General features: G+C 40.8%; 1 protein-coding gene across 7 annotated transcripts in view; it reads right to left on the minus strand.

The window, feature by feature from the left end:
• Positions 1-10357, minus strand: part of SUCO (SUN domain containing ossification factor) — a 59642-nt gene extending 49285 nt beyond the window's left edge. For 4 of the 7 annotated variants that reach the window (XM_081025369.1, XM_081025366.1, XM_081025368.1 and 1 more), the window contains exon 1: positions 9997-10341. In XM_081025369.1, coding sequence (XP_080881495.1) covers positions 9997-10058 — 62 coding nt within the window. In that variant the 5' untranslated portion in view covers positions 10059-10341. Of the gene's footprint in view, positions 1-9996 lie in introns of all 7 variants that reach the window. The other 3 variants (XM_081025365.1, XM_081025370.1, XM_081025364.1) reach the window with 2 other exon arrangements.
• Between the last annotated feature and the right edge of the window lie 15890 nt (positions 10358-26247).

Raw genomic sequence — 26247 nt, forward strand, 5'->3', positions numbered from 1 at the left:
ATGAAATATACCGGAAGACTAGAGGTCAAAATTGGGGGGATAGAGATAAAACACAGCAGAAAAAGTACGCTTTTGAACACAACTGAAGACAAATGTTGTAAACAAAAGAATTAATCTTTCAACTCAAAAAGATAAAAGACACAGAATAAATCCAAAGAAAAAAGGAAGGATATAGGGCAGAAATCACTGAAAGAGAAAACAAACCGCAAAGATGAAGGAAACCAAAAGCTGGTTCTTTGGAAAAAAATATTAAAAAGGCAGACCTTTGGGAAAACCAATTAAGGAGAGCTGGTGATGCAAATTAACAAAATATGATATAAACACATGAAATAACCCCAGATAAAACAGATTTTTAATTACAAAACATTACAAACTATATATTTATATACATATGTGTGTGTGTGTATATATATACCTATATATATATACGTATATATATATCAATGCACCTCAAAACCTAGGAAAAATGGGTATTTCTAGGAAAGTAACAAAATTGACACAAAGTATACAAAATTGGAATAAACTAATCATAAAGAAATTTGAGTGGATTAATCAATTCCTCAAGTAGAGAAGGGGGGAATCCCAACCCAGTTTTTTCTTTTCCACTTTTTATTTGGAAATAATTTCAAACTTTTAGAAGAACTGCCAGTATAGTACATTCACATTTTACCATATCAACCTATTGTTAACATTTTACCCATTTGTTCCATCATTTGCCATATGCTCACCACATACACACTCGCTCAGTCAGCCTCCCTCTCTCCCCTTTGCCATGTAATTTATCTCTGAACATCATATCTATTTCCACAGAATAAGGATATTCTCTTACATAACCACACTACAGTTAATTACCAACTTCAGTAAACGTTACACTGACACAATACTTTATCAGTCGTATGCAATTCTGTCAATTAACCCAATAGTAGCCTATAGTGTCCCCACTCCCCCACCCCAAGTACTGTCACCTTTAACTTGAAATAGTTCTTGGCCTTTATCTTATGTGGCACTGACAGTTTTGAGGAACACAGTCCTTTGATTTTTATAATAGTGTGATCCTTAGTTGAGATTTATCTGATGTTCCATCATGACCAGATCCAGGTTATGTATTCCTGGCGATGCTGTGTCTTTCTCCGGGTCATACATCCAGAAGGAGCAGATAACATCCATCTGTTTCAGCACTTGCAATTCCACTGCTAGGTACTTCTCAAAAAAAACGAAAACTAAGTCCACAAAAAGCCGTGTACAAAAATATCCCCAGTAGCTTTTACTCCTAATAGGCAAAAGCTGGAAGCAGCCCAGATGTCCAACAACAGGAGAATAAACAGACTATAGTATATTCATACAATGTACTTACTACTTTCAACAAAAAGGAACAAATTACTGATGAATGAAACAACATGAATGAATCTTGGAAACATTACCCTGAGTGAAAGAACCCAAGCGCAAGAATAAACACTGCATAATTTTTCCATTTATATGAAGTTCCAGAATTAGCAAAACTAATCATGATGTTAGACATCAAATCACTCACTGGTTGTGTTTTGGGGGATTTGCTAGAAAGGGACACGAGAGAACATTCCAGGGTTGATGGAAAACGTTCTATAGGTTAATGGAGTGTGGGTTAATTAGATGTACACATTTGTCAAAACTAATCCAACTATACGTAGCTAACACATGTGCACTTCATTGTATGTAAATTATCTCAATTTAAAAACATTAAGAAACAAAAGTCAATATTTTCTTCCCCAGTAATAACAAATAGAAAATAGCCTACTAGCAATAAAAAATAATAATTTAGAAATTAATCTAAATAATGCACAATGATTTGTAACTCTAGTAACGATCATAAAATGAAGAGATAAGTAAATGAAGACCTAGTATGTTCACAGACGGAATGCTGATGACACCAATGTAAAGACAGTAATTCTCTCCAAAGTAATTAATTCATCACTCAAATATATCTCCTATCAAATACCTGAAGGATCCTATTTTCTAAATATTAATATGACATAGAAAAAAAGTGGTCCAAGAATAACTACATTAACCAAAAAAAGCAAAGCCCTGTGGTTCGCCTTGCCAGATCATTAAATTTACTGCAAAACCACTCTAATTAGACGATAGTACCGGGAGGCAAAAGACAGGCAACTGGAACGGAATACTCCCGACGCATTTGTTGGCCCAAAGTCTGTTTAGAAGCAGCCTACACACAAAGTGCTCAATCAACACCCACTGAAGGAGTGGATAACGTCAGGCCTTCCTGAAGCCATCCACAACATCACTAACTGCTAGAATTCATTTTAATAATGATCTTAGCAACTAAAGCAATTAAAAATAAGTGGTAAGTGGAAAAAAGTAGGAAAAAGAATGAGATTAATAGCATTATACCATTTATGTAAATATTAAAACACAAAAAACATTATTTTGGAAAAAAACACATCTAAATAAAACACAAATATTGACTGGAAAAACGCATCAAATATATACTAAGGTAAATGCCTAAAATGGGGGTACCTAGGAGTGAAACTGAAGATAGAAGATAAAATAGTAATGATGTAAAGTGGAGCAAAAGAGGGTATCCATGCAGAATGTGGCATCAACTAAGTATGAACAACCCAATCCTAAGCATCTGATGTCTCTAGAAGAGAAAACAGTCACTTTTTTAATTTGCCAAGACCTTTAAAGTATGAATCCAACTTTTACAAATACTGAAACTAAAGTTCAGAAGGACACTTGCCCACTCAACTTGTGACTACAAACCTAGAACCAGCTATCTCCAAAACCTACGATATTGCTGTATTGCTGTATTTCATATTTAATATTCTTGGACCAACAGATGAAGGAAAAGGTGAGAAAACACTGACCCATTCACTCAAGAACTGATGATATTAGTCAAGGCTGTCAGAACGTAACATAAACATGTAAGAATTATCACAAAGGAGAAGCAAGGTTTATGCATGATTTAGATAGCGACAACACGTGATAAAGATGAAGCTTTGCATTTGCAGTGTACTGGCCAGGGCATGGACGTGCTCCTTTTCCTTCACCCTCATGCACCATCTCCAGTTTATTTCACGTCAAATTTATGTGATCCATTTCTCCATGCCTGTTATGATTACCTTAGCTCAAGCCCTCATCTCTTTTCTCTTACCTGGAGCAACCCCTACTTCCTAGCTTGTTACCCCCTGCCATTCAATCTTTCACACCATTGCCAAAAACCTAATACTAAATGATCAGGATACCATTCCCCCACTTAAGATTTTTTACAGACCACCTGACAAAAATTCAAGCTTCCCTGAATGATAGCTAAAAATCTGTAAAATTCTTCTACTGCCTAAGTCTTCAGCTTTGTAAGCCCTGCCACTGCCTGCCTCCCACTTTATGCCTCAGTGTACAGAATTACTTGTGTGTTCCTAGACCACATATCACGCTGTCTCACTCTTCCAATGTCCTGCCTCTGCCTCCACTCCCCACCATCTAAAACCTGACTAAATTCTTATCACTCTTCTTCTGGGGGCAGGAACGAACTAGTTAGGAACTCAGAGCCTTCCCTAGTTTCCCCAAGCTGGGGTTTGGTGACCCTCCCCTAAATTCCCACAGCCCTCGGCATATCTCTATCTGAGCACTTACTACAACTCTGAACTAAAATGAATCGTTTCTATTTCTGTTTCTCACACAACACTGAGCACATTTAGGCCACAGAACGTACTGCCCTGTCCTCAGTGATCTACTGAGCTCTTCCTTTCACTGGATTGGAACAGCTTTGGACAACATCTTAGAAAAGAGACAGTCCAGTAATCAGAGACTTCATGGTAACAGAAAGAACTGAACTGGGCAATGAAGAATTGCTTCTTAAACATAAGTACAAATCTAATCCCCAGTACAGAAACACAGCGCCAGTCATTGAATTAGGGCAGAATGCTAAGTAATGCCCTGCCCACGTCCCCCTCCAAAACAAGGCATTCCAGGAAAGATAACTACATGAAACACGCAGGTGGGAAAGTACAGTGAAAATTACGGGCTTTTTTGTTTTGTTTTCTTTTTAAAAACATTATTGCCTGAAAACTTGAAGAAAAACAATTAACAGAAATTCTATGAAGTACTGAGAGACTTGTGGGAAATGGGTAAATAATATGGAAGCGACTTTGGTCAAAAATTGGTAATAAAACCAGACCAAAAGCTCACTGGGCCTCCAATGCCTTTGCTTAATAAACATCCAGCTTTCTTTCAATCACAATGTATCAGAAGACAGATAGTCTTCTTAATCTAGTATCAGCTTGGGGGCTCTTTTAACGTTGCTTCTATCCTGCTGGGTCTATCTGCTGGGAGGAAGAGGTCACACTGCGCCCCTTTTCTCCTCCCAGTTTGTCTTCTATTTGGTTGCCTCAGTAAGCCCAGTGAAATCACATGGAACTGGAGAGCTTAGCTGAAGAAAAACTCTATATCCTAGTGTTGGTCAAACCTTTAGATTTCTCAAGTTCTGATCTTTAATCTTCACTTTGACGTAGGATCGATCTTGGGTTTTCTTAGCTTAAATATTCCACTATTCCAAATATTCCGATATTCCAAATAGTCCTCTACTAGATATCAAAATCTAGTAGAGGACCGTTTCACTAAATTGGCCTATCCTCGTAAGTTCATAGATCCAACATGGGAAAGCACTTAATAAACAATGTGGAATGTTCTGTTGTAACATCTTAATATACCATTAGAATTCAGCCAATACAATTTGTCCTCAACACTGCGGGAATTAATCATATACTAAATTTACTTGGTGATGATATAGTTTAAGAAATTGCATAAGGTGTACTTAGCGTGTAAAACTCAAGTCACAATACCTTTGCTACTTTAATTTCCAATTTGAAACAGGACTACAAAGACAGTCCCCAAACAAATAACTACTTGGCTAAGTTAACCATGCTACAACAGAAAGCCTATCTAAAAAACAATGGAAAAGCTACCAAAGTAGGTTTGGGCCAGACTTTAGGCCTTTAACGTGAGGGTTTAAACTTTTACCCTTCAGGCAAAAAGGGAGCCTCTGAAAGATGTTTTAGCAAGGCACAGACAGAATCAAAATTGTGTGTAAGATAAATCTAGTGGCACTATGCAGAATGGGTTGAAGCACACATCCTCTTCTATCTGTTCTGGCTGCAAACAAATGTGTGAGAACTCACACCGACCAGCTCTCTTGAAAATACCTCCTATTTCCACTCCCAAAGCTTATCAATCACTTCCCCCCTTTTGAAAACAAAGCCCTTTTCTCAGTTTTCACGCTTTTCAGCCTTATCGGAGACACTTTATATCGCTGACCATTCAAATTACCTCTTTAAACCTCTTTCCATCTTTCACTTCAAACCAGTTTCTTCCTTCACTGCTGAGCTCCATCTACTTTGCGTGGCACCTTTCTTTATTCTAAGTATATGCATAAGCTCCCTGTTCAGCCAAACATTGTTTCAAAAATGATCCCGTCTATGAGGGCAACTCCAGCCCAAATCTTGTCTGCACTGAAGTCTAGATTTTTAAGTGCCTATGTAATGTCTCCAGTTGGGTATTCTACTCACCTGAACTAACAGCTCCTTCTCCCTGCAAATCCTTTACAACTTTTCCATTTCTTTTTGAACTTCCAATTTTCCCAATTGCCCCAGTTTCAAAAATTTAACTTTTCTTCTCTCTTTGAAATTTATTTCAGATTCATAATTTTAGACCCTAGAATGTATTCTCTTAAGCACAGTAGGCTCCATGAGAGCAGCTACTTTGTTTTATCCACCAGAATCTTGCACAAGCCGACAAGAAAATGGCAGGGCTAAGATTCATAACCAGTACAAGCAATCTTTATCCACACAGTGATGTTAAATAATCTAGTCAGTCTCTCACCAAAAATTACTATTTTTTCAATGAGAGGCAAAAAGGTAGTTAACAGAAAGTGTTAACATTGCTTTTCTTTCTCATCTTTCTTAAACGTCTCAATGGAGTAATTTATTACGTATACTAATATCATATCGGCACGTGTAACTTATAAACAATTAGTATTAAAGGTACATGCAGAAGGTTTTACTGATTGGCGAGCACACTCAAAAAATTCTGAATATCCACTGCTTAAGGCACAGACCAAACCTTTTTCCTCTTTCTAGTGACATCAATCTTCCCAGTTTGCCAGGACCGAGGGGGGTATATTAGGCTGCATAATGGCCCCCCAAAGATGTCGAGTCCTAATCTCTGAATATGTTACTTTACATAGTAAAAAGGTTTTTGCAGATGTGATTAAATTAAGGATTTTTGGGATGGAGAGATAATCCTGATTGTCTAGGTAGGCTCAACGTATAATAATCTCAGGAGTCCTGGGAAAAGGAAGCAGGAGGATCTGAGTCAGTAGCAGATGTGAGAACTGAAGTGAGATGATGTGAGGAAGGACCCACAGAACAAAGGAAGCCCCTGGAAGCTGAAAAAGTCAAGGAGCAGAGTCTTCCCCTCAGAGCAGCAAGAAGGACCAGCCCTGACGACACCTTGACTTTAGCCCAGTTAAGACTAATTTTGGACTTCTAACTCCCAGAACTATATAAAATAATAAATGTGTGCTGTTTTAAGCCATTAAATTTTTGGTAACTCGTCACTGCTGCAATAGGAAACTAATACAGGGGATTATGGGGACGTGGGATCTCAATGCGAAAACTGTAAGTTGGTCACCGTATTTTCAGGTTGTCGATGCCCAAAACATCTGGTACATAATATGCATGAGAAACTAAATCTTTGTTGAATGATTTTATGATGAAATATGTAGATAATATATATGTCCTTACTGTTTTACAAAGATCTGTCTGATGTGTCATCTCATTTCATCCTCCGAAGAACCGTGTGAGGTGTGAATGAATCAGTCTTCCCACTTTTAGGATGTAATTATTAAGATTCACAGAAATTACATAACATGCATACCTCGTCAGAGGTGGAGCCACCACACACAGGCCTTCAGACCTAATGCCAGAGGACCCCAACAGTCAGCATCCTCTGCGGCAGATGAGGCTGCCTTATTCAAATCCAAGCTCCAAAACTTAATAGTTGTTTAACCTTAGCCAAGCTACTGCTCTACATCCTTAACTACAAAATTCAAAATGAGGTTAAAATAATACTTCTGCGCAGGGTTGTTGTGAAGATTAAAGGTGCTAAAATGTGTAAAGTACACAACCCAGACTGGCACAGAGATAGTTGACAATAAATATCAGCTATCATATTACCGTGTTTCCCTGAAAATAAGATCGCGTCTTATATTAATTTTTGCTCCAAAAGACCCATTAGGGCTTATGTTCAGGGGATGTCATCCTAAAAAATCATGCTAGGGCTTATTTCCCAGTTAGGTCTTATTTTCGGGGAAACATGTTACTCTGTGCTACAGCTATAGTACATTTATACCTAAAATACTTTGTACTACTTGATAAAGAATTACAAAAAGTATGCAAAAGTAAAATATAGCAAATGGAATGGATAATAAGATGGATTAGGACTGTTTTCTGTGAAAATAATGTAAGGTTAGGATTCTAGAGTGGAAAGACAAAGAGGGGAGACATTCAAGATCTCTAAAGGTGTGACAGCACAAATAAGGTCATCACAAAACTTGGTAATACTGGTAGGATGAGGGGCAGAACATTAGAAACTTAAGAGTATTGTAGTATAAACATATGGCATTCATAACCTGAGAAAATAATACATAAAGTTTGGGGACAACTTATGAATGACAAAAACGATAAAAACGACTAAGAGGAGCTTACTAACTTCTGAAAAACTTTTGTCTAATCCTACAATGGCTTTAAGTACCTGTGTTGGCTAAAGGGGAACGGAAATGTTGGGAAATAACACTCGGGCCAGGCTGTAGCAAAAGTAAGGCCTCCAGGCTGAGTCTGTGCTATAATTTCGATATTTTAATTTCCCAAGGAAGAAGAGCCTCAAAAGACACAACACACACTTTGCCAGTCACTACCATGCACCAATCCTCTTCCCGAGTCTCATCACCTTTCCAAAAAAAATCTCAAACCTAAATATCCTAATTTAATGCCTTTTAATGGCTTCAGTAAATAACTAAAATGTCTCTAAATTTAGCACTCTGAACAAATCTCGAAATAACCCAAATGATTTTTAAGCTAAAAACTTTTCACTCTTTACTTAAACCTTCAACATCCATTTTTCACTGTGGGAGTCAGAAAACTTGACGAAACTTTATAAGTAGTATTTGCAATACTACGTGGGCTGACATTTTTCCCCTAACAGGTCATAATCTTCTCACTATTGCTATTTAGTAAAGTTGAGAAACCATATTGAGGTTAGCTGAAGCAGAAGATAGCCAGAAATGACACAAAGTAACAGAAGCATGGGTAACTTAAATCCACAAATGATTTTAAGAACCACATTGTAATACTTCATCTCCACCATCCAATTAATTGTTTTAAAATCACGTTTTAAATCATGTTTAAAGGTACAAACTTGCAACTAGTAGATAAATAAGTCCCAGAGCTCTAACGCACAGTTTAGTGCGTTAGATCTTTATTCCCACCATAAACAAAAAAAAACAATGAGGTGACACGAAAGAGGCGCTAACTACGCTACAATGGCAATCATATTACAATTTATAAATGTATCAAATCTACATGTTGTACACTTTAAGTTTACACAATGCTATATGTCAAATATAATTTAAAAAAAGAAAGAAAACAGATACTGGTGCACTTTAAATTTGGATGAGAAATGCAGCCTCTCTGCCCTACCATCTATTTCAGGAATGGCTGATGAAGAATAATATGGACTAAAGATGGGCAAACTCGAGGAGAAAGAGGAAAGAAAAGCTACATAACCTGCAAACAACTAAGCAGCCCCCAAAAGAGGTAGATATGAATACAAAGTTTTGGTGTCTCATCTACAAATTTAAATTTAAAATGGGCTAAGTGGACTCATCTCCTCTATGCACTTCTGGGTACCCAACGTGACACGAAAAAGCAGAAGGGGGGTGACATCGGTCTTATTAAAAAGGTTTAGAAGCAAAGGCAAGAGGCCAAATTTCTTCTTCTCTAAACTTCCACCAACCTTCCAATCAAAACCCCTCAGCCAGGTGCAACAACGTTACAACTTCAGTGACTTTGGAATCCATTAGTTACCCATAAAAAAAAAAAAAAACCACAAAAACTGTCGGTGTTTTGCAGAAATAAGCTAAAAAGAAACTCAGTTTATCTGGATTTTAATAAACAGCACATCACTTTGGAGAAGCACCTTTTAAGTCAGCAAAGGTCACACATCCGTGAAGCAAGTCCCCGAGGGAGGGGAAGAATGACTTTCCCAAGAACAGTGACAGCAACCCCTGGTCCAGCTCCCTGTGCTTCCCCCAAACGTCCGAATGCGCCGGGGGCTCCAACACTGAAACGCCACACACTTTAGAGACGAAGCAGGGTCCTCGCCCGTGACACCCAGGACGCAGCCTCCCACTGCGAAGGGACGTCCCCGAGCGCCACCGCCACCAGCGCGCGCACGTCGCACCTGAGACACTTTCCCACCCCCTGCCCCTCCGCCAGCCTCCGGGCTCCGCGCCCCGGCCAGAGCCGCCGCGTGTCCGTTCCCCTCCCGCCTCCCGGCCCGTCGCGTTTTTAAAACCGCACGTCGGGGACGCCCCACGTCCGACACGCCGTGTGACCTTAGCCCGGCGGGCCGCGAACGCGGGCGCCACACCGCGCCCCCCGGACGCCCCGCACAGCGCCCGGTCCCGGGGCAGCGGCACGGAGCACGAGGGCGCCCCGGGGTCCCTCCCCCGGGCACCGCTGTCCCCGCAGTCTCCGTCAGCCCCGAGCCACCCCGTGGAAATCTCCGCGCGGACCGCCCCCGGGACAGGCGCCGCGGGACCGGGGGTCGCCGCCGCGGGACCCGGAGACTCTCACCCTGAAAGTCGCGACGCCCCGGGGGTGTGACCCGGGCCGCGCCCCTCCCCCCTGCCCCCCGGGGAAAACCCCGCGCGGTCGGGCCACTCACCAGACCAGGGAGCACAGAAAGAGGCAGGACACCAGGGCCAAGGCCCGCCGGGACTTCTTCATCTTCTCCTCCTGCTTCCCCCGGCCAGAAGGCGGCACATCCTCCCGGCAGCCGCCACTGCCCAGGCCAAGATGGAGGAGCCGGCGCCGGAGCGCGAGGATGCGAGCGAGAGTCCTACAGGCTGCGGCGCGGGCGAAGCGGCTCCTCCGCGGCTCCTCCGCGGCTCGCGTGCCGCCCGCCCTCTCCGAGGGGCCCGCGGCGGCGCCGACCGGGCGCTTCACAGGACTCCGGGCACTGCCGCGGCCGCCGGCTCGTCCGCGCCCGCCTCCTCCAGCCGCCGCCGCCGCCACTGCCGCCCCATGTCCCCCCCGCCCGTCCCGGCTCGCGCTCCGGGCCTCGGGCGCCCAACGGCCGCCGCGTACTCGCCTCCCAACAGCCAATCGCCGACGGGGCCGCGACACCTCACACACAGCTGAGCTGGAAGGAGCCGCGTCACCCACGTCCCGCGGCGCTCACACCCCCACCAGCCCCCGCGCGGGCCACGCCTCCTCTGACGTCTCCGGCCCGCCCACCTCAAGTCCCGCCCAGTCAGTGGCCCACGTTCAGGAAGTCGGAGAGGAGCCCGGGGATGGATGCTGCGCCTCCTTCCTTACAGCGGCCCGCCCCCCCCGCCCGGGACGCGCCGAGTGCGCGCAAGGCCCCTTGGGAGTTGTAGTTTGCTTTCCGGAACCCTCCTTTCCCTTTCGCCGTCCCTCCTAGAATCACGGAGTTGATGGAGAGGTGTACAGTTTCGCTTCTCACCGCGAGACTGGCCAGCTTTGGAATTGTTACACTCAGTTTTCCTCTTTGGGCACAGTTCGTGGGATGCCTGGAATGACGGTTTGGGAAAAAAGCTATGCTAATAAAATTTAAAAGGCGTTTTCCCCTTGGCAATGGGCCCGGCCCATCGAGCTCGCTGCTGATTGGTAGGCGGAAAGGAATGTGCAACGCTTCCGTCTCCCCTGATTGGTTAGGGTGGAAAGTCTTTCGCTTCTCCGCCTCCGGGAGAATTTTGCCGCCTGCCAGGTTCTTCTGTTGGGGGCGGCTCCCCGGGTCTCTGTTCTGCAGGATTCCTGCTTTGGGCGTGCTCCGATGGCTCTGCATGGGGGGACGGCGGCCTCCGCTCGGGAGCTCCAAGCCCTGAGGTTCACCGACTGCGGGGAAGGCCGCGGCGTGCACACGCCTGTTGCTACGGTCCGGGCCCAAAGAGTGAACGCTTCTCCGTCTTGAGTGAGGAGCAGTGTGCCTCCCCAGATTTTCATGGCACGGAGGCCCTTTAAAGATCTCTCAGAAGCCAGTTTAGGGACCCTGCCTGGAACTCCACAATGCTTCACCGCTTTTTCTTCCCAAGCGCTTTTTGACATCGCTCTCTTCTTTAGGTGGTACACAGGGTAGAGGCAGAGGCCCAAGCTTCTGCTCGGGAGGAGTTTCGTCTCTAAAATGACCTAATGTGTTCCTTCATCCGCCTCTCGTGATGTATTCACTGCACACTGTGACACTAAGAGAGAAGTGAGTCGCTGCCGAGGGATATTTCTTTTATCAGATAAGAAATGTAAAACTACAACTCAGTGGTGTTTCCCTTTTGGTCTTGACTGTCGGGAGACTCAGACTATCTTCCTCAGAAAGCAGCCAGACAAGTGGGGGACTGGAAGCTCCAGTTGTCTGTGCCGGTAATATGGCATCATGTTGCGTGTAAAAAATACTTGAAACATGTCATTTAAAGCATGGGCCACTTATTGCCTATGTGGCCGTAAGAAGAAAAACAACAACACCTTAGTAAAATGCCCATCTAACGCCTAATCTTGAACCATGTCATTTCCTTATCAACCTTCTAAGTTGAATTGGTTGTTAATTGTGTTCCCAGGAAACTGAATAATTTAATTTGGCCCACTCTAAAATTCTTGATATAAGTTAACTGAATATTAGAAAAATTCTACAAAGGATGATTTGGTTGTAGACGCATTCAGCCTAAAGTATTTTCGTTTCTGGAAATAATTGGGTAACGGTTCCAACGATCTGTTAATGCCACTCTTAATATATGACAATTAAATACTTTCATCTCTACTTCTCATTGCAGCAGGCAAGCATTTATTTTGCCCACAAATATGATTAATATGCAAGGTTTTGTTTTTTTAAGGGAGGGGCAATAGGAGGATGGGGATTATCTGACATTCTTCACCATGTTGGTGAAGAATCCCTTTCCTTTTACTCCAGGAACCAGGCTATTCAAGACAGGGAACAGGTGATCCTCAGTTGGTCCTCAGGAGATCACAACCAAAGAAGTCCTGTTAGAACATAAATGCTTAGCTCAAGTCTAACAAGTTATCAAGTGTCTCTTCCATCTTCTATCCTCATCCAAACCCATAAGCCTACCAATTGCTTTCTCACCAAAGTCCCTACAATGATCTCTTGGAATATGCAGCTAGTAGATAGAATTTTTCTTTTTTCTTTTCTTTCTTTTCTTTCTTTCTTTCTCTTTCTTTCTTTCTTTCTTTCTCTTCCTTCCTTTTTCCAATAGTTGAGGTTTTATTGATACCACTGTGGTAGAGTTGCCATTCACCTAATTAAGATTCAATCATTAGCTTTCACTATTTGAATTGATAAATACCCTTTTCTCTTTTTGCTACTTCATTTTCATAGTTTTGTTACCAGGAATGATATTGTACCTTGGTTCTTCGTCTTCTTGAGGAAAGGATTCAGTCAAGAGACAGAGTTTGTGCAGCATAAAACAGCTAGAAATTTATTAGTAAAAGCAAGTACACTCCAAGACATGGAGCGGACTGACCCAAGAGAGGGAAACATCCCTGCCTTAAGCTGTATGAAGGCTCTTATTTCTTTGGGTAGAATTGCCTCTCCCTCTCGCTTCTCTTATCTCTCTTTCTCCCCCTGAGGCGCCTAGTCCTCATCTCTCTGGCATTAAACAACACATTTCTTTGATTTAGGGGCATGTGTAAACATACCCCTTTGATTTAGGAGTATGTGTAAACACATCCCTTAGGGGCATGTGGAAACCTGGAATCCTGCTGAGCTAGTGAGGTATCCCTGGTCCTGACAAACAGGGTGTCTTACCACCTTTGCTGGCATTTAACAACGCATTTCTTTGACTCAGAGGTATGCATAAGCCTGGAATTCTGCGAGGCAGCTGCAAGGAGTCTTGTCCCAAGTAGAAGCTGCAGCAAGGGGCTTTCTAACCAGGGCTAAGTCTCTTTCTCCTGCTCACGTCTATCTATCTACCTCTCCTATCAGTTTCATGTTCAAGTTTAATCTTCAGTCCTTTAAGCCTTTTCGTTTTTCTCTTACATACTTCATCATTTCAGTTCTCAACTATCCTATTGACTCCCAGGTCGATATCCCAGCCTCTTCAAGTAGTTTCTGGACATAAAACTTAGATGTTCTACCATTGCTTCACATTTTACCTGCATAAAATAGAACTCATCTTCCCCATAAATTAGCTTGTTCACCTGACTTCCTATTTGTGTTAATTCTTCCTTGCTTTAAGACTTCAGATAGTAAGAAAAAGAAAAGTTCCATGGAGCTGCCCTTTAAAAAAGTGGTAGATGTTTCTCTACATGACAGTTAAATATAATGGGGAAATACTATCTTGTAACTCAATAGATAACTATAATAAGAAAACAAGGGTTATATAAAATAAATTTAATATAGATAAATGCCATCATACTCAAAAAAATAACATATCAAAGAATGGCAAGAAAGAGTATCGAAAAATCAAAACATGCATAAAATCTTTAAGGCTCTGCCTAGTAACCACCATCTACCACCTCCTAATATCCACCTCCTAACTATACTACAGTGGTTCTCAACCAAGGATAATTTTTCCCCTTGCAGGAAAAAACGGCAATGTCAGGTGACATTTGGTTGTCACAACTGAGGTAGTGCTCTGTCTAGTGGGTAGAAGTCAGGGATGTTACATCCTAAAATACACAAGACAGCCCTCCACACCAAAAAGTCATTTGGCCTGATAAGTCAAAAGTGCCAAACCTGAGTAACTGTGTTATAACACAATCTCCCAATTCAATCAAATCAATACAGCACTGATTACTCAGGAAGCCACCAAGGATTAAACTGCATGAAGAACATGAGTTCTCACATTCCTAAAAGATTAACTCACAGAAACTCTGGACAATGCAAGTCCCTGCCCTGATAATAATCAGATACTCTGCTGATATTGAAAAAGAACAGGCAGATCTCTGAAAACAAGCCTTTATCCTTTATCTCCTATACAAACTATATTTATGAAGCCCCAGAGAAGAAATATTTGTCTAATTCAAGTTGGTGGTATTGGGTGAGCAAGTTTTACATATTTTGAATTAGTTAAAAAGTTATCTGCCCCTTTCAATATTATAACATGCTGGGATACTATGTGTCTTAGAAATAGTTGCGGCTCGATGATACTAGACGCTTTAGAGTAAAAGGCCGTGAGGACAAAAGTTCCCAGGAAGGCAGTGAAAGAAAGGTCAGGGAATTGAGAAAAGACTAATAGACAATGAAAAGGACTAAACCAGAGGGAAAGTAGGGTGAATGTGGCAATTTGCACTTAAAATGTTAACTATTAATTTCTATAGATACAGTATAAACAGAGCTTTCTTCCTATTTGTCCCTGCTCCATTTGCTGCTGCTGCTGCTTTGCGTGTGTGTAGACATGTGCATAGAAAAGCATAGTCCTGTTTCGTTTAGTTATTCCCTATCTGAAGAGAGCCTAAACTACCTTGCCAGATCCACCTTAACAGAGCACTTATGATGTGGCCACTTCTGGAGGTAAAGATAGAACTCAGAGGGAGATAAGAAAATAAACAGCTTTCCTGGGACCGCCTGAGAACTCAGCCCCCCGGACAGACAGAAGAATCACTAACTGCAGTGTTGCCTTGTTCAGTTCTGTTTATACTGCAAATTGTAAAAGATTTCCCATGAAATTTTTTCGATTTTATGACTCCAAATTTAATCTTCTATCACTGGTTAACATAGGTCTATACTGGCGATACGTGAGTTTCATAGGCTACTAATAGAATCAGCCAGAGGAAGGAATACTCATGAAATGGGTGATGGAAAGGGAGAAATCCAACATGGCTTCTACTGGGGTGTGTGGTCATTTCAGGTCTATAGGGAAGATTAGTGTGGTTTTGGAAGCATAGTATTGAGTTTGCAGTTCTGGAGGAAGAATCTAGCAAGCCCTAACAAATACAAGTTTCCAAATAGGGAAAGAAAAGTAGCAATTGAAGACAACATAGCTGGGATTCTAACTGCTGTGCCTTTTGTTTGCTCCACTGGGATGCTCTCAGATGAAGCTTCCTGAAACACTACCTTCATCATGTACTTGCTTTGATGCAAAAATCTCCAACAGATCTTCAATATTTGCTGAATAAAGTCCAGCCTTGTTGGCCTGCCATTCAGAGCGTCCCCACATTCAACCCAGGTGAGGGTTCAAGACTTATCCCCTACTATTTCCTTTCATGACTCAGTCTTTTCACCAGACCACACTGCTTGCTATCTCCTGAATCACCTGTGTCTTGGTTCTCATGATGGTCTGTCTCCCCAAACTGTACAAATTCTTTATACAAAGAAGTCACGTGTTATGGGGCCTAAGAAACAATTTCTTACTTAGCTATTATTTCCTTTGTCTAATCATACTGAATTACAATCTTCCCTATAATTTAGATTTCTAGGAACAGCAAGTGTGAGGATGGGAAAGTTTTATGCAGTTAGCTAATATAGAGCCAACTATCTCTTCCAGTACAAATTGCCAAATTAGCTTTTCAGCATAATGTTGTCTGACCTTTATGTGATTAGATTTTCCTGGGTTTCAGTTACCACTGAGTTACCTGGAGAAATAAATGTGTTTAACAAATATATAGTGAGTCTTTTTTGTATAAAAGGCTCTGCCACAGATACTTTCCTCCAGAAAACTCAGTGTCCTAGCAGGTATCTTAACCTTCTCTCGACTGCACCTCTTTGAGATTCTGATGACACCCACAGACCCCTCCTCAGAATGTTTATAAATATAATAAAACAAAGGGGGCTGGATGGCTCAGATGGTTAGAGCACGAGCTCTTAACAACAAGGTTGCCAGTTCGATTCCCACATGAGCCAGTGAGCTGCAGCCCTCCACAAACAGATTGAAAAAACAACGTCTTGACATTCTGGAAAAACACACTGTTCCCCAATATTCCCCAATAAAAAATAAAGATATAAAACAAAATACATAGCTGACAAAGGAAACCAACTATACTGAACTACCATTATCAAAATACTACCAAACAAAATTCGTGATAGAGTAAGAGATGTGGTTTTTTATTAATGGAATAAATAAGTCTAGCAGCAGGTTTAGCAACTTCAAGAATTCCAAAGTAGTGATGAGTATAAAAGCTATATCAAAATGCCTACAATATGCATAATGTGATAGGAAAATATCTGAAATTTCTATTAGTGTCAAATTTATAGATCCCATTAGTGTTACTGGGACATTCATAATAAGAGGGAATGCTAAACTTTAGTTAAGAGGTCAGGAAATATGAAGATGTCATTCTTTTTCTATCCAAGTTCATGGACCAGAGAATTGTATACATGGATCCCAGGTTAAGCAGCCTTGCACTAGGGCAATTATTTTTTAAATTGTGGGTCACAATTCATTAGAGAGTCAAGAAATCAATTTTCAGGGACTCCAGCAGCACTCTTTAAAAAGTAGAAGATAATAATTTAGAGAATATCAGGGTCTCTGTAAGGGGAAGTATTTATGAGGTACTCTTGTTGCAGTGATATGTGTATGTGTTGTGTGTGTACATGTGTGCATGCATGTACATGTGTGTTCTGTTATATACATACATGCACACTGGGTTGCAATGAAAAGTATATGTTTTAATGTAGGTTGCAGTCAAAATAAAGTGAAAGCCATTGCATTAGGGGAAATGAGCTACATAAGACATGGAATAAATGCCACAAATACTATAAATTGTATGTGGCACAAGATTTTAGAGGAAAAGGAAGATACTTTTTTTTTCTTTGAGGAAATTATCAGGGAAGACCTAAAAGCAGAGGCAAATTTGGGGCTATGATGAGTAGGATTTTCATAGATAGAGATGGGAGGAGAAGCTATTTTAGTTTTAGGGAACAGTAAATCCTAGAATCTAATTAAAAACTATCTTAATCTTTATCATATGCTTTCTAATTTTGGTTTGCTTGACACTTATTTGGTATTCTATGTTTGGAATAAACAGTGACAGTAGGTTCTAATCAAATAAACAGATACAAATCATACATTTATAATACTTATATAAAATGTGTCACTTTAGGTCGTGGGATGGATGACTTTAGAGGGTAAGCATTAGAGATACTATCTCCTTTGAAGCAAAGCATTCAAGAAAATCAAAAGAACAGAACGTGGCACAAGTATAAAGTGATCAAAGTGAGTTCAAGATAATTAAACTGGGTAAAGATAATACAGTTGAACACATGCAATTACCTTTACTCACAAAATCCCATAAAACAACAGGAGAGACAGGATAAGAACAAATATGGCCAACCGTTTATTGTTGAATCAAGATGGAAGGTATATAAGTAGCCATTGTACTATTATTTTTCTATATGTTTAAAAATTTTTAAATAGCAATTTGTAGGGAATATGAGCACATACTGGATTCTGAGACCCCAGCCATCTCCCTGCATTGGCAGCCAGTCTCACTTTCTCCAGACAGGAGATTGGAAGAGTCTTCTCTTGGGAATTTGTTTATCCCAAAAGGAAAGACCAAAAAGATTCTGAAACCTGAGATTTCCCAGTTCACCCTATGAGAAAGGTCATAATCAAGTCCCACCTTGCACTCAGGATATCTAATCAGTTTTTTAGTGTCCCACTCTTATAAAGGAACATATAACTAATGATTATGAGGCATAAGAAAATGCTCTGACATGGAAGATAGAGACTAAAACCAACAGAGGAAAATAATTTGGAGTAGAACAACAACAAAAAAAAAACGATGCAGTGAGAAGAAAACAAAAAGAGACATTCTAACTTATTTTATTTTATTTTTTGCCAGATATTGCTCTCATAAAATGGGAACAGGATACTACAAAAACAAAACAAAACAAAAAAAACCTGTCAATAATAATAACAAAAGGTCCCTTGTAAAGTAAAGCTGTAAAGGCAGAAATTAAACCTCAGTGAAAAATTGGAAGATGATGTTGAAGAAATCATGCAGAAAGTAGACAAAAAGACTAAGAACTAATCCACGGGGGTACAGTATACCTATAATGGAAGGAGAAGAGAGAGGACAGCATGAGGAGATAAACAATTTGCAAGACATTTTCCTAGAGCTGAGAGTTTTGAAATTGAAAGTGCCCTCATGGAAATGCCCAGTGCACTGGATAAAAATGGCCAACACTAAGGCACATCGTTGTGAAATTTGAATCAACAATTTCAGACCTCTTGACATTTAGACTGGAGGCTGAAAGGCAATGGAGCAAGGTCTTCAAAATCCTGAAGGATTGGTTATTGCCAATCAAGAATTCTATGCTCAATCAAGCCGTCCATCAAGTGTTGGGGGGAATTAAAGACATTTTGAGATAGGCAAGACCTCAAAAAACTTACCTGCTGTGCACCATTTCGCATGAAAGAATTTGCTCTACCAAAACAAGGTAGGAAGCCCAAAATGAAGACACTTGATTCGGGAAACAGGAAATCCAGCACAGATGAAAGAGGTGAAAGGGATTCCTAGGGTGATGGTGAAGGAAGAACCCAGAATTGCAGCTGAGTACCAAGTACCAGCGGCAGCCACTGAGGACTGAAGTAAGTCAGAGGCACTGGAACAGACCTCTTCCAGAAAATGACATCAATGACCCATTTACTACATCTGAGCAACTTGGGGGGAAATGTAGACAATCGTGAAAAGATAGTGGAATTAGTGAAAAGCACTGAGAAAACTAAAACAAGTTACAAAACAAAACGACGCAGGAAAAATTTAGCTGTGAATAGTATTTACACAATCTAAACAACAAACTGTGAAAACTAATCATAATGATGATAAAATTACACCAGGAGAATGGGAGGACTGGACTGGTTCCTGGTAGGGGTTATCGGTCAGGGAAAAGGAAAAAAGAGCCAAGTCCTCAGACTCCATAACAGAACAGCAATCAATAATGCCTAAAACTGGGGAAAACAAAAACGAAGCATAACAACACACACTATTGGAAACACAGAGGTAAGTATCAAAAGAATTGATTTTAAGATGTGAGAGTAGCTGATTTTGGGAACAGGGAGAATTAGAAGGAAGGCAGTAGGCAATTCCTATTTTTCATAACTTTGTTAGAATTATTGGATTCTTCTGTGCATATATCACTTTGATTTTTATATAACAGAGATGTTGTATCATGATGTTTGGGATTGGTGGCAAAATAAATTCAGACTTTTGGTGTTTTCATATTTTGTCCTTTCCCATTCATCGTCTATACTGAACATATGGAACAAAGGACGCTAGCCACTGTGATGTATAGATTTTGCAAGTGTGTCATTCAGTCACTGGACTTGAAAATCTGAAGAGAAGGCGAAGAGATAATAAAAAGTGGAGATATGAGGATAATGGACATTTTCGTAAAAATCATTTTTTCTCTTTTAGAATATGAAAATAGTACTAGAACTCTCCTTGCTACTCCTGCATTCAAAACTACCTATTTCGTGTCTAAGATGTAATTTTTCTCCTTGCCTGAAATTTTCTCCCTCCCTGTTATTTACGTCTATTTTAAAACCATCTTTCTAATGGTTCTAGAAAGTGAAGCAATTACCTAAATAATTGAGGAAACGTTACTTTGCCTCAGTTACTCCGTCATTATCCTGGTTTGGGGCCTGAATCGTGAGGAGAGTTATATGGAACAAGTAATTTCTCCTTTTCATGTGGCACAGGAGAGAATGTGGTATTAAAGTGCATTAGCCCGTAAATCTTTAAAGGATCTGCATGAAATGATTTTCAAGGTAAACTAGTATTGAAGAGCTTCTGCAGTGCCCTTGTGTTCTATTCCCCTCCTTGCAACTTTCAGTTCCGTTACACTGAAACAACTCAGACAATTTAGTTGAACTCATTGGGAAAGTCTGTTCCATAGGAAAGCATAAAACTTTAATCATTCCACACCACCAAATAATTCATGAAGAGTAACAGTGATGCTTGCAGGGAAGGTGGAAAAGCTGTTGAGAATATAGCATTGTTATAGTAACTTTCAGCAGGCCAGCTCAAATGCCACTTTCTCCTTTTCCTCTGGCAGAAAGAACCTTCCTATGCAATCTCCCCACTTGGGGAACTTCTGTCGTGCGAATGATTATGTTCTAACTTGCACTGTAATTTGTGTGTCCTCGTTAGGAGGACAGAAGTGTGTCTTATTTCATCTCTGTACCCCCCACAACACACAGCATTCTCCTTGGCACAAAGGAGCCATTCAGACATGGCTGAGAATGAGGATGACACTGTGATCATAAAAGGAACCATGATTCGTAGAGTGGGAGATGTCAATTTCTTGAGGATCTTCTATGCACAGAGTTAGAGAATTTGGGTGCGTTCTTTCATTTAAAATTAAAACTAACACTGAAAACAAAATTACGGGTAAGCAATACAATCTCATCATAGTACTTGTGAGACAGAACACTGAAGTCTGACTTACTAGAAATATTTGGCCTTATTGGTCTTTATTAGAACGGTCATTAGTTATTGTCCCACCTTCCAAGATAAAATTGAAAAGAAAATGTCTACTTAAGACATTTGAAAGGCAAAAGAAAGCTATGGTTGAGGAATAGGGATGGAGAAGAGAGGGAGTTTTGATCACTATAGTTGAAATTTGGACTCCTAGATGACTTTTAAAATAATTTTGGTATATTTTAAACATTGCATGTTTTTTTTTATTTTTTTGTTTTAATTTTACCTTTGTTCAGAATCTATGAACAGGCTAAAAAATTTAATGTTAATGAATTTATCTGCATAATTGCAATGAACTATATCTACTTTTCAGTCAGAGACTCACAATTGCTGGAAATATCTTAATAGACAAAATATTTTGAATTATTTTTCATTGTATTTATCAGCAATATAGCCAACATAAATTTGGTCCATTTCTGGTAAGTACACAAAGCATCTAGTTTGCCATGCTTCTGTTTTTTCTTTTTCTTTTTTTTACTTGCACATGCATTTCTTAGCGTTTTCACTCTCATTTGGTTAATTGCAATTTCTCCTAAATCTCCATTTCCCCAATTTTCCTTTTGATAGAATCCTCTGTAAAGGTATAGTTTCCTACACTCGCCCTAGAACCACGAAATCTCCAGGAGAAGGGCCCTGAAACCTGTACTTAATAAGTGACTTTTATTGTCAGGTAAATTTGGAACCACTGTCCTAAAACACTCTTCCCTCAGCTCCTTGAGTCATGATTTTTATAAGATTTTTTTTTTAAAAAAGCATCTTCATTGTACTGATAGTATTGTACTAAAAGTGTGGCTGCAGGGAACTTGGTAACCATTATTTCTATCCTAATTGGGTTCAGTGTTGAAGTTGTACCACTGCTCTGGTTAACTGACAACTCGTACTCTCATTTGAGAGTGAAAAAGTGAAATACGATGTATGGGACTTCCTTGCTCCAAATAAACTCCCAGAAGCCAGAGTCTCATTTTTCATTTCACCTATGCTTCTCACAGACCTAAAATAGGCACATCATAGGTGCAAAAAATATAATTTTTGAGTTGAAATAAATCAAATTGTGTATTATTGGCAAAGCAGAAAGCTGATGCTAATTACGTTGGCACAGCTGTTTCATTATGCTCTTGCTTGGAAATCATTCTGCTCTATTCTCCCTAATAAGATCCAACTACCATCAACCAAGACAGCCCACTTGGCAGAGATGAATGGAAGATATTAGGAAAGCTCCTTCCACCAGTTCTCTCTCCCCCTTTTACTCTCATTCCTTCTTCCTCTGCCCCTTTTCCAGGATCCCACGGTAGACGATGTTGTCCTTTCACACCCAAGGAATGGCTTTATATCTGTATTTATAAACATAACCTAGAATGTAAACTTCAGAGAGACGTGGAGTCTCTCCGCAGAGCTTCTGGTCTTGGTCAGAATATTAATACACCAAACAGCAGCTCCCAGGCTATAAACAGAACCATTTCAATGTTGAAGGTGAGACCTTTCTTTCTTTAGTGGGAAAGCAACTTGCAGCAAATCCTTGCTATCAGCGATTTAAAAGCACCCTGGGCCTGAAAGCCGTGGCTCCTCTGGCCGGTTCAGCAATAATTGGGGGCAACTGACTTAATTGCAGGAAAAAAATGTGACAATGGTTGTGATGAATTGTATTTTAGAAAAATATAGTCACAGAAATGTGTCCAGCGCCACATGCTTTTCTGGAACCTTGTCACGCCCCCATCAAAAGGCAGAGTCTGTCTCTCCTCCCCTGGAAATGGAGAGGACGGAGGGGTGTGCCTGCCTTGACACGTAGATTGTGGCACAATGAGGCTGTGTGATTTGCAAGTTTAAGTCAGAAAAGGAGACAAGCATTCTGTCTGGCTCTCTCTCTTTCTTGGATATTCACCCTTACAAGACAACTGTCATATTAGAAGGAAGCCCACGGACATGGAGTCGTCACAGGTAGGGCTTCTGGCCCATAGCCTCCGCTTAGATTCCAGTCAACAGCCAGCATCCAAACCTTTTAACCGTCCAGCTGAGGACCTAGACCTGGTGGAGCAAAGACACATGACGCCCCGGGTGCCCGGGACTTCTGCTTGATCCACAGAACCCATAAGCATAATAATTTTATTCCACAGAAGACAACTGGGACAATGGCTAATTGGATAAAAGGAACGGAACACAAAGGCTACCTATCACTATGACTAATAACAAAGTATTATTCATCACAGAAATTGTACTCACATTTCTGTGAGAAAAATTATCTAATGGTCTGTTAAAAGCATGAGCCAGGGGGAAGAATCCTGTGTTCTTGCCAGAAAGGTCGGTGAGCAAAAGGTCAATAGGACATTAATGCATGATATTTTTTTTAAAAGATTCATGATAGTTAATGTGGAAACTACAGACAAAATACCAAGAAAACAATAATCCCATTGCTCAAAGTCAATCACAGTTAATATTTTTCTGTATTTCTTTTCTTTCCTCAAGCATCTGATTTTGAAACATCGCTGACATCACATTATTGACACATTTTTAATCCCACCTGCTGTCCTTTAATTCACTGCTTAGTTTAGTTCCCTCCATCAGTAGGGTCCTGTGCTTTTCTTTTCTGCCCAGTTAAAGATCCCTTTCCTCTGGGAGGCTCACCAGGACAACCCACGCCATGGAGATGTCTACCCCAAAATCTACTGCACTCATCACCAGCACTTATTTGCTGTATAATCACATATTGCTTCATGACATTCTATGTATTTATCTTTCAATATCTGTATCATTACATAGTCTTTTCCACTAGGCCTTATTTTTTATAACTAGACTGAAAGCAACTTCAAGGCAGAGACCAGTATTTTAATCTTGCTATTCCACACAGCACCAAATACATATGTAACAGATACTTAAATATTTGTTGAAAGAAAGGAAAATATGGGAAGAAAGGTTTCCTCGCTAATACTGTCCAAGTTTATTTCACAGTTCTTTCATCTCAAAACCACATGAGTTATTAAGGATCATAAATTTGACATGTGTAGGGCTATGAATATATATGTGAGAATATATATGAAGATCTTTAGAATTTTACCTGTAAAAGGTATTACAAGATATACAAATTTGCATTCTCTTTTACAAATGTCTTTATTATAGAAGCAAAATCAGGTATTCAAAATTGCTTTTTAATGTTTGCATTTTATTTACAGAGTTTATTATTTTGGCATTGTGAGGATATGTATTAATATGTACACGGTTAGAAAACAAAAGTACGTGGGGGGTTTGATGTGTGAGAGGCACTGGCGTCCTTGCAGAAATCAAGATGAGATGGAGACTCTCTGAAACTGTTCTAGCACCAAGTTAGCACTTTCCGGAAAAGTCTGCAGAAGGGAAGGGAGAAGAATATAAACTGTTCAGTTTTCAGTTTTGGTCAAAAGGATACAGAAGGAGCCAAAAGCAGCAGCACTTAAGGAAGTTAAACATAGTTTAGTGAACATTTTGACATTTGGGGTGGAGTGTGTGTGTGTGTTTGTGTGTGTGTCTGAATTGAAAAGCTGTTTTTTCACTTCACAGCTATGTGAGAGGACTAGTGAAAATGGGTTCTGTACGATATGTGATCAGAACCAGAAGGTAATATTTTTTTCATCAATTCTCTGTATTCACCACCTCCCCACTTTCTCAGCCATGATATCTGCCCTCAGCTCCTTCACTAGGACACACACACACACTTTTTCAGAGCCTGCTACATTTTATCAAGAGCGTCATATCCAGTATGCCAGAGCGTCATGCCTGTATGTTTTTATTATTGAGATTAACACTTTCCTGACACAGGGTTAAGTGCTGTAGATGTTCAGAGAAGGGAGGGATGGAGCAAGCTGATCTCCTCAAAGAAAGTCACGGAAGGGATGGGCCTAGGACAGCGCCATGGAGCAGAGGTGCGTTTCCCTGGCAGGGGGAACGTTGTGAGCCACTGTGTGTGCATGTCATGTTGGGTGCAGATGGCACTATCCAGGCAGTGGGAAGGGAACGAAGCTAAGGTATGCAGGCGTGCCTCATCTACTAAGGGAAACGGAAGAAGTTCAGTGTACCTTGAGAGGCATGGCAGGGGCTTGTAGGAGATAAGGCCGAAAGAGTAGTTTGGGTTACAGAAGTCCCCTTGTCTGGGGACTGTATTCCTAGGCAGTGACTTCTCTTTCCTTCTGGTAAGAAACCAAAACAGATTTTCGGCCTTAATCTTGAAAAAGGCACCTAAGGACTCTCTTAGCCCTCAAAGACTCAGCAAATGGTTATTGTGCTGGGGAAAAGCTAATCTGCCTGCTGGGTGAACAGTTCACTCCCAGAGAAGAAACAAGTCATCAGAGAACTAGGAAATCCAAAGAACACCCAGATATTATTTCTTTACCCTTAATATTCTTACAACATTAAAAACCTGTCCAGATGAAAGAATACAGGGAAAGAGGAGAGGAAAGACAGTACAAACAAGGAACGGAGAGAGCGGAAAAAGAGGAGAGGCGTGGGGAGTTGGAGGAAAGAAGAGGGAGTGAATAAGGGACGAACTTGGCATGTCCTGTAGCTTTGTGGTCACCATGGCGACCCTCATGAAGCCATTTCTCTGTCCTCTTGCGATTTCCAAGAAAATAATCTTTGAAGGGGTGACCTATAATTGGAAGAAGCCAAGTATCAGTGGAAGAAATCCTATATCTTTTTCCTTTTTCATCGCTTTTACTGATAGCAGTGAATGTGCAATTTTGGGTGTGACCTTTTTTCTTTTAAAGAAAAGAGGGGTTTATGAAAAAAATGCAACAGCTAGGAGCTGAATAGTGATAGGAGCAGTGGACTGATGAAAAGAATGCATCATAGGAAACAAGGTCTTGCCCCATGCCTTCCTGTTGCAGTTGCTTAAGAAACTGAAAAGACATACTCAGGAAGCAGTTCCTGGGTCCTTCCTTTTGTACTCGAAAGGTCTGGGCCAAGTCCGAGCTAGAGAGAAATGCGTGGTTCTTCCTTAGCACACTTCCTTTATCCTCAGTATGTCTGTCTGAACATCCAGCACCACAGGGAGTGCATAAAAGGACAAACACACACCGTGCAATCATGCTTCTGAGGACCATGTTCTCGCAAAATAAAACACAAGATCCGGTATCTCCACTCATGTAGATCGTCGTTTATTGAAAGAGACGGAGGGGCCAAAGCGATACATTCTAAAGACAGTGATGTCCCCAGGAAGGGGACACAAAAGTGAAATCAGCTTTCTTACGAGCGAGGCATCTAGGGAGAATTGATTTTTGTTCTTTGAGAATCCACTTGATAACTCTATTTTAATTAGAGGTAAACACACCAGCCTATATCCATTCTATGTTCCCCTAAGAGAACCTTCATATTAATATTTGCCCAAAGGACATTTCACGTGGGGCTGCCAGAGAGTGGATCGCTTGGGACACACTACACAGGAACCCTTATCTTTAGGTCCCACATGGCCACATGACCCTCTGATATCACCAGTGTGACACTGCTTCTCCGAAGACACAGCTCTCTTTGAGCACATGCTACACAGGGCTTTCAATAAATAAGT

The sequence above is a fragment of the Rhinolophus hipposideros genome, assembly GCF_964194185.1.
Source record: "Rhinolophus hipposideros genome assembly, chromosome: 19".
NCBI classification, from domain to species: domain Eukaryota; kingdom Metazoa; phylum Chordata; class Mammalia; order Chiroptera; family Rhinolophidae; genus Rhinolophus; species Rhinolophus hipposideros.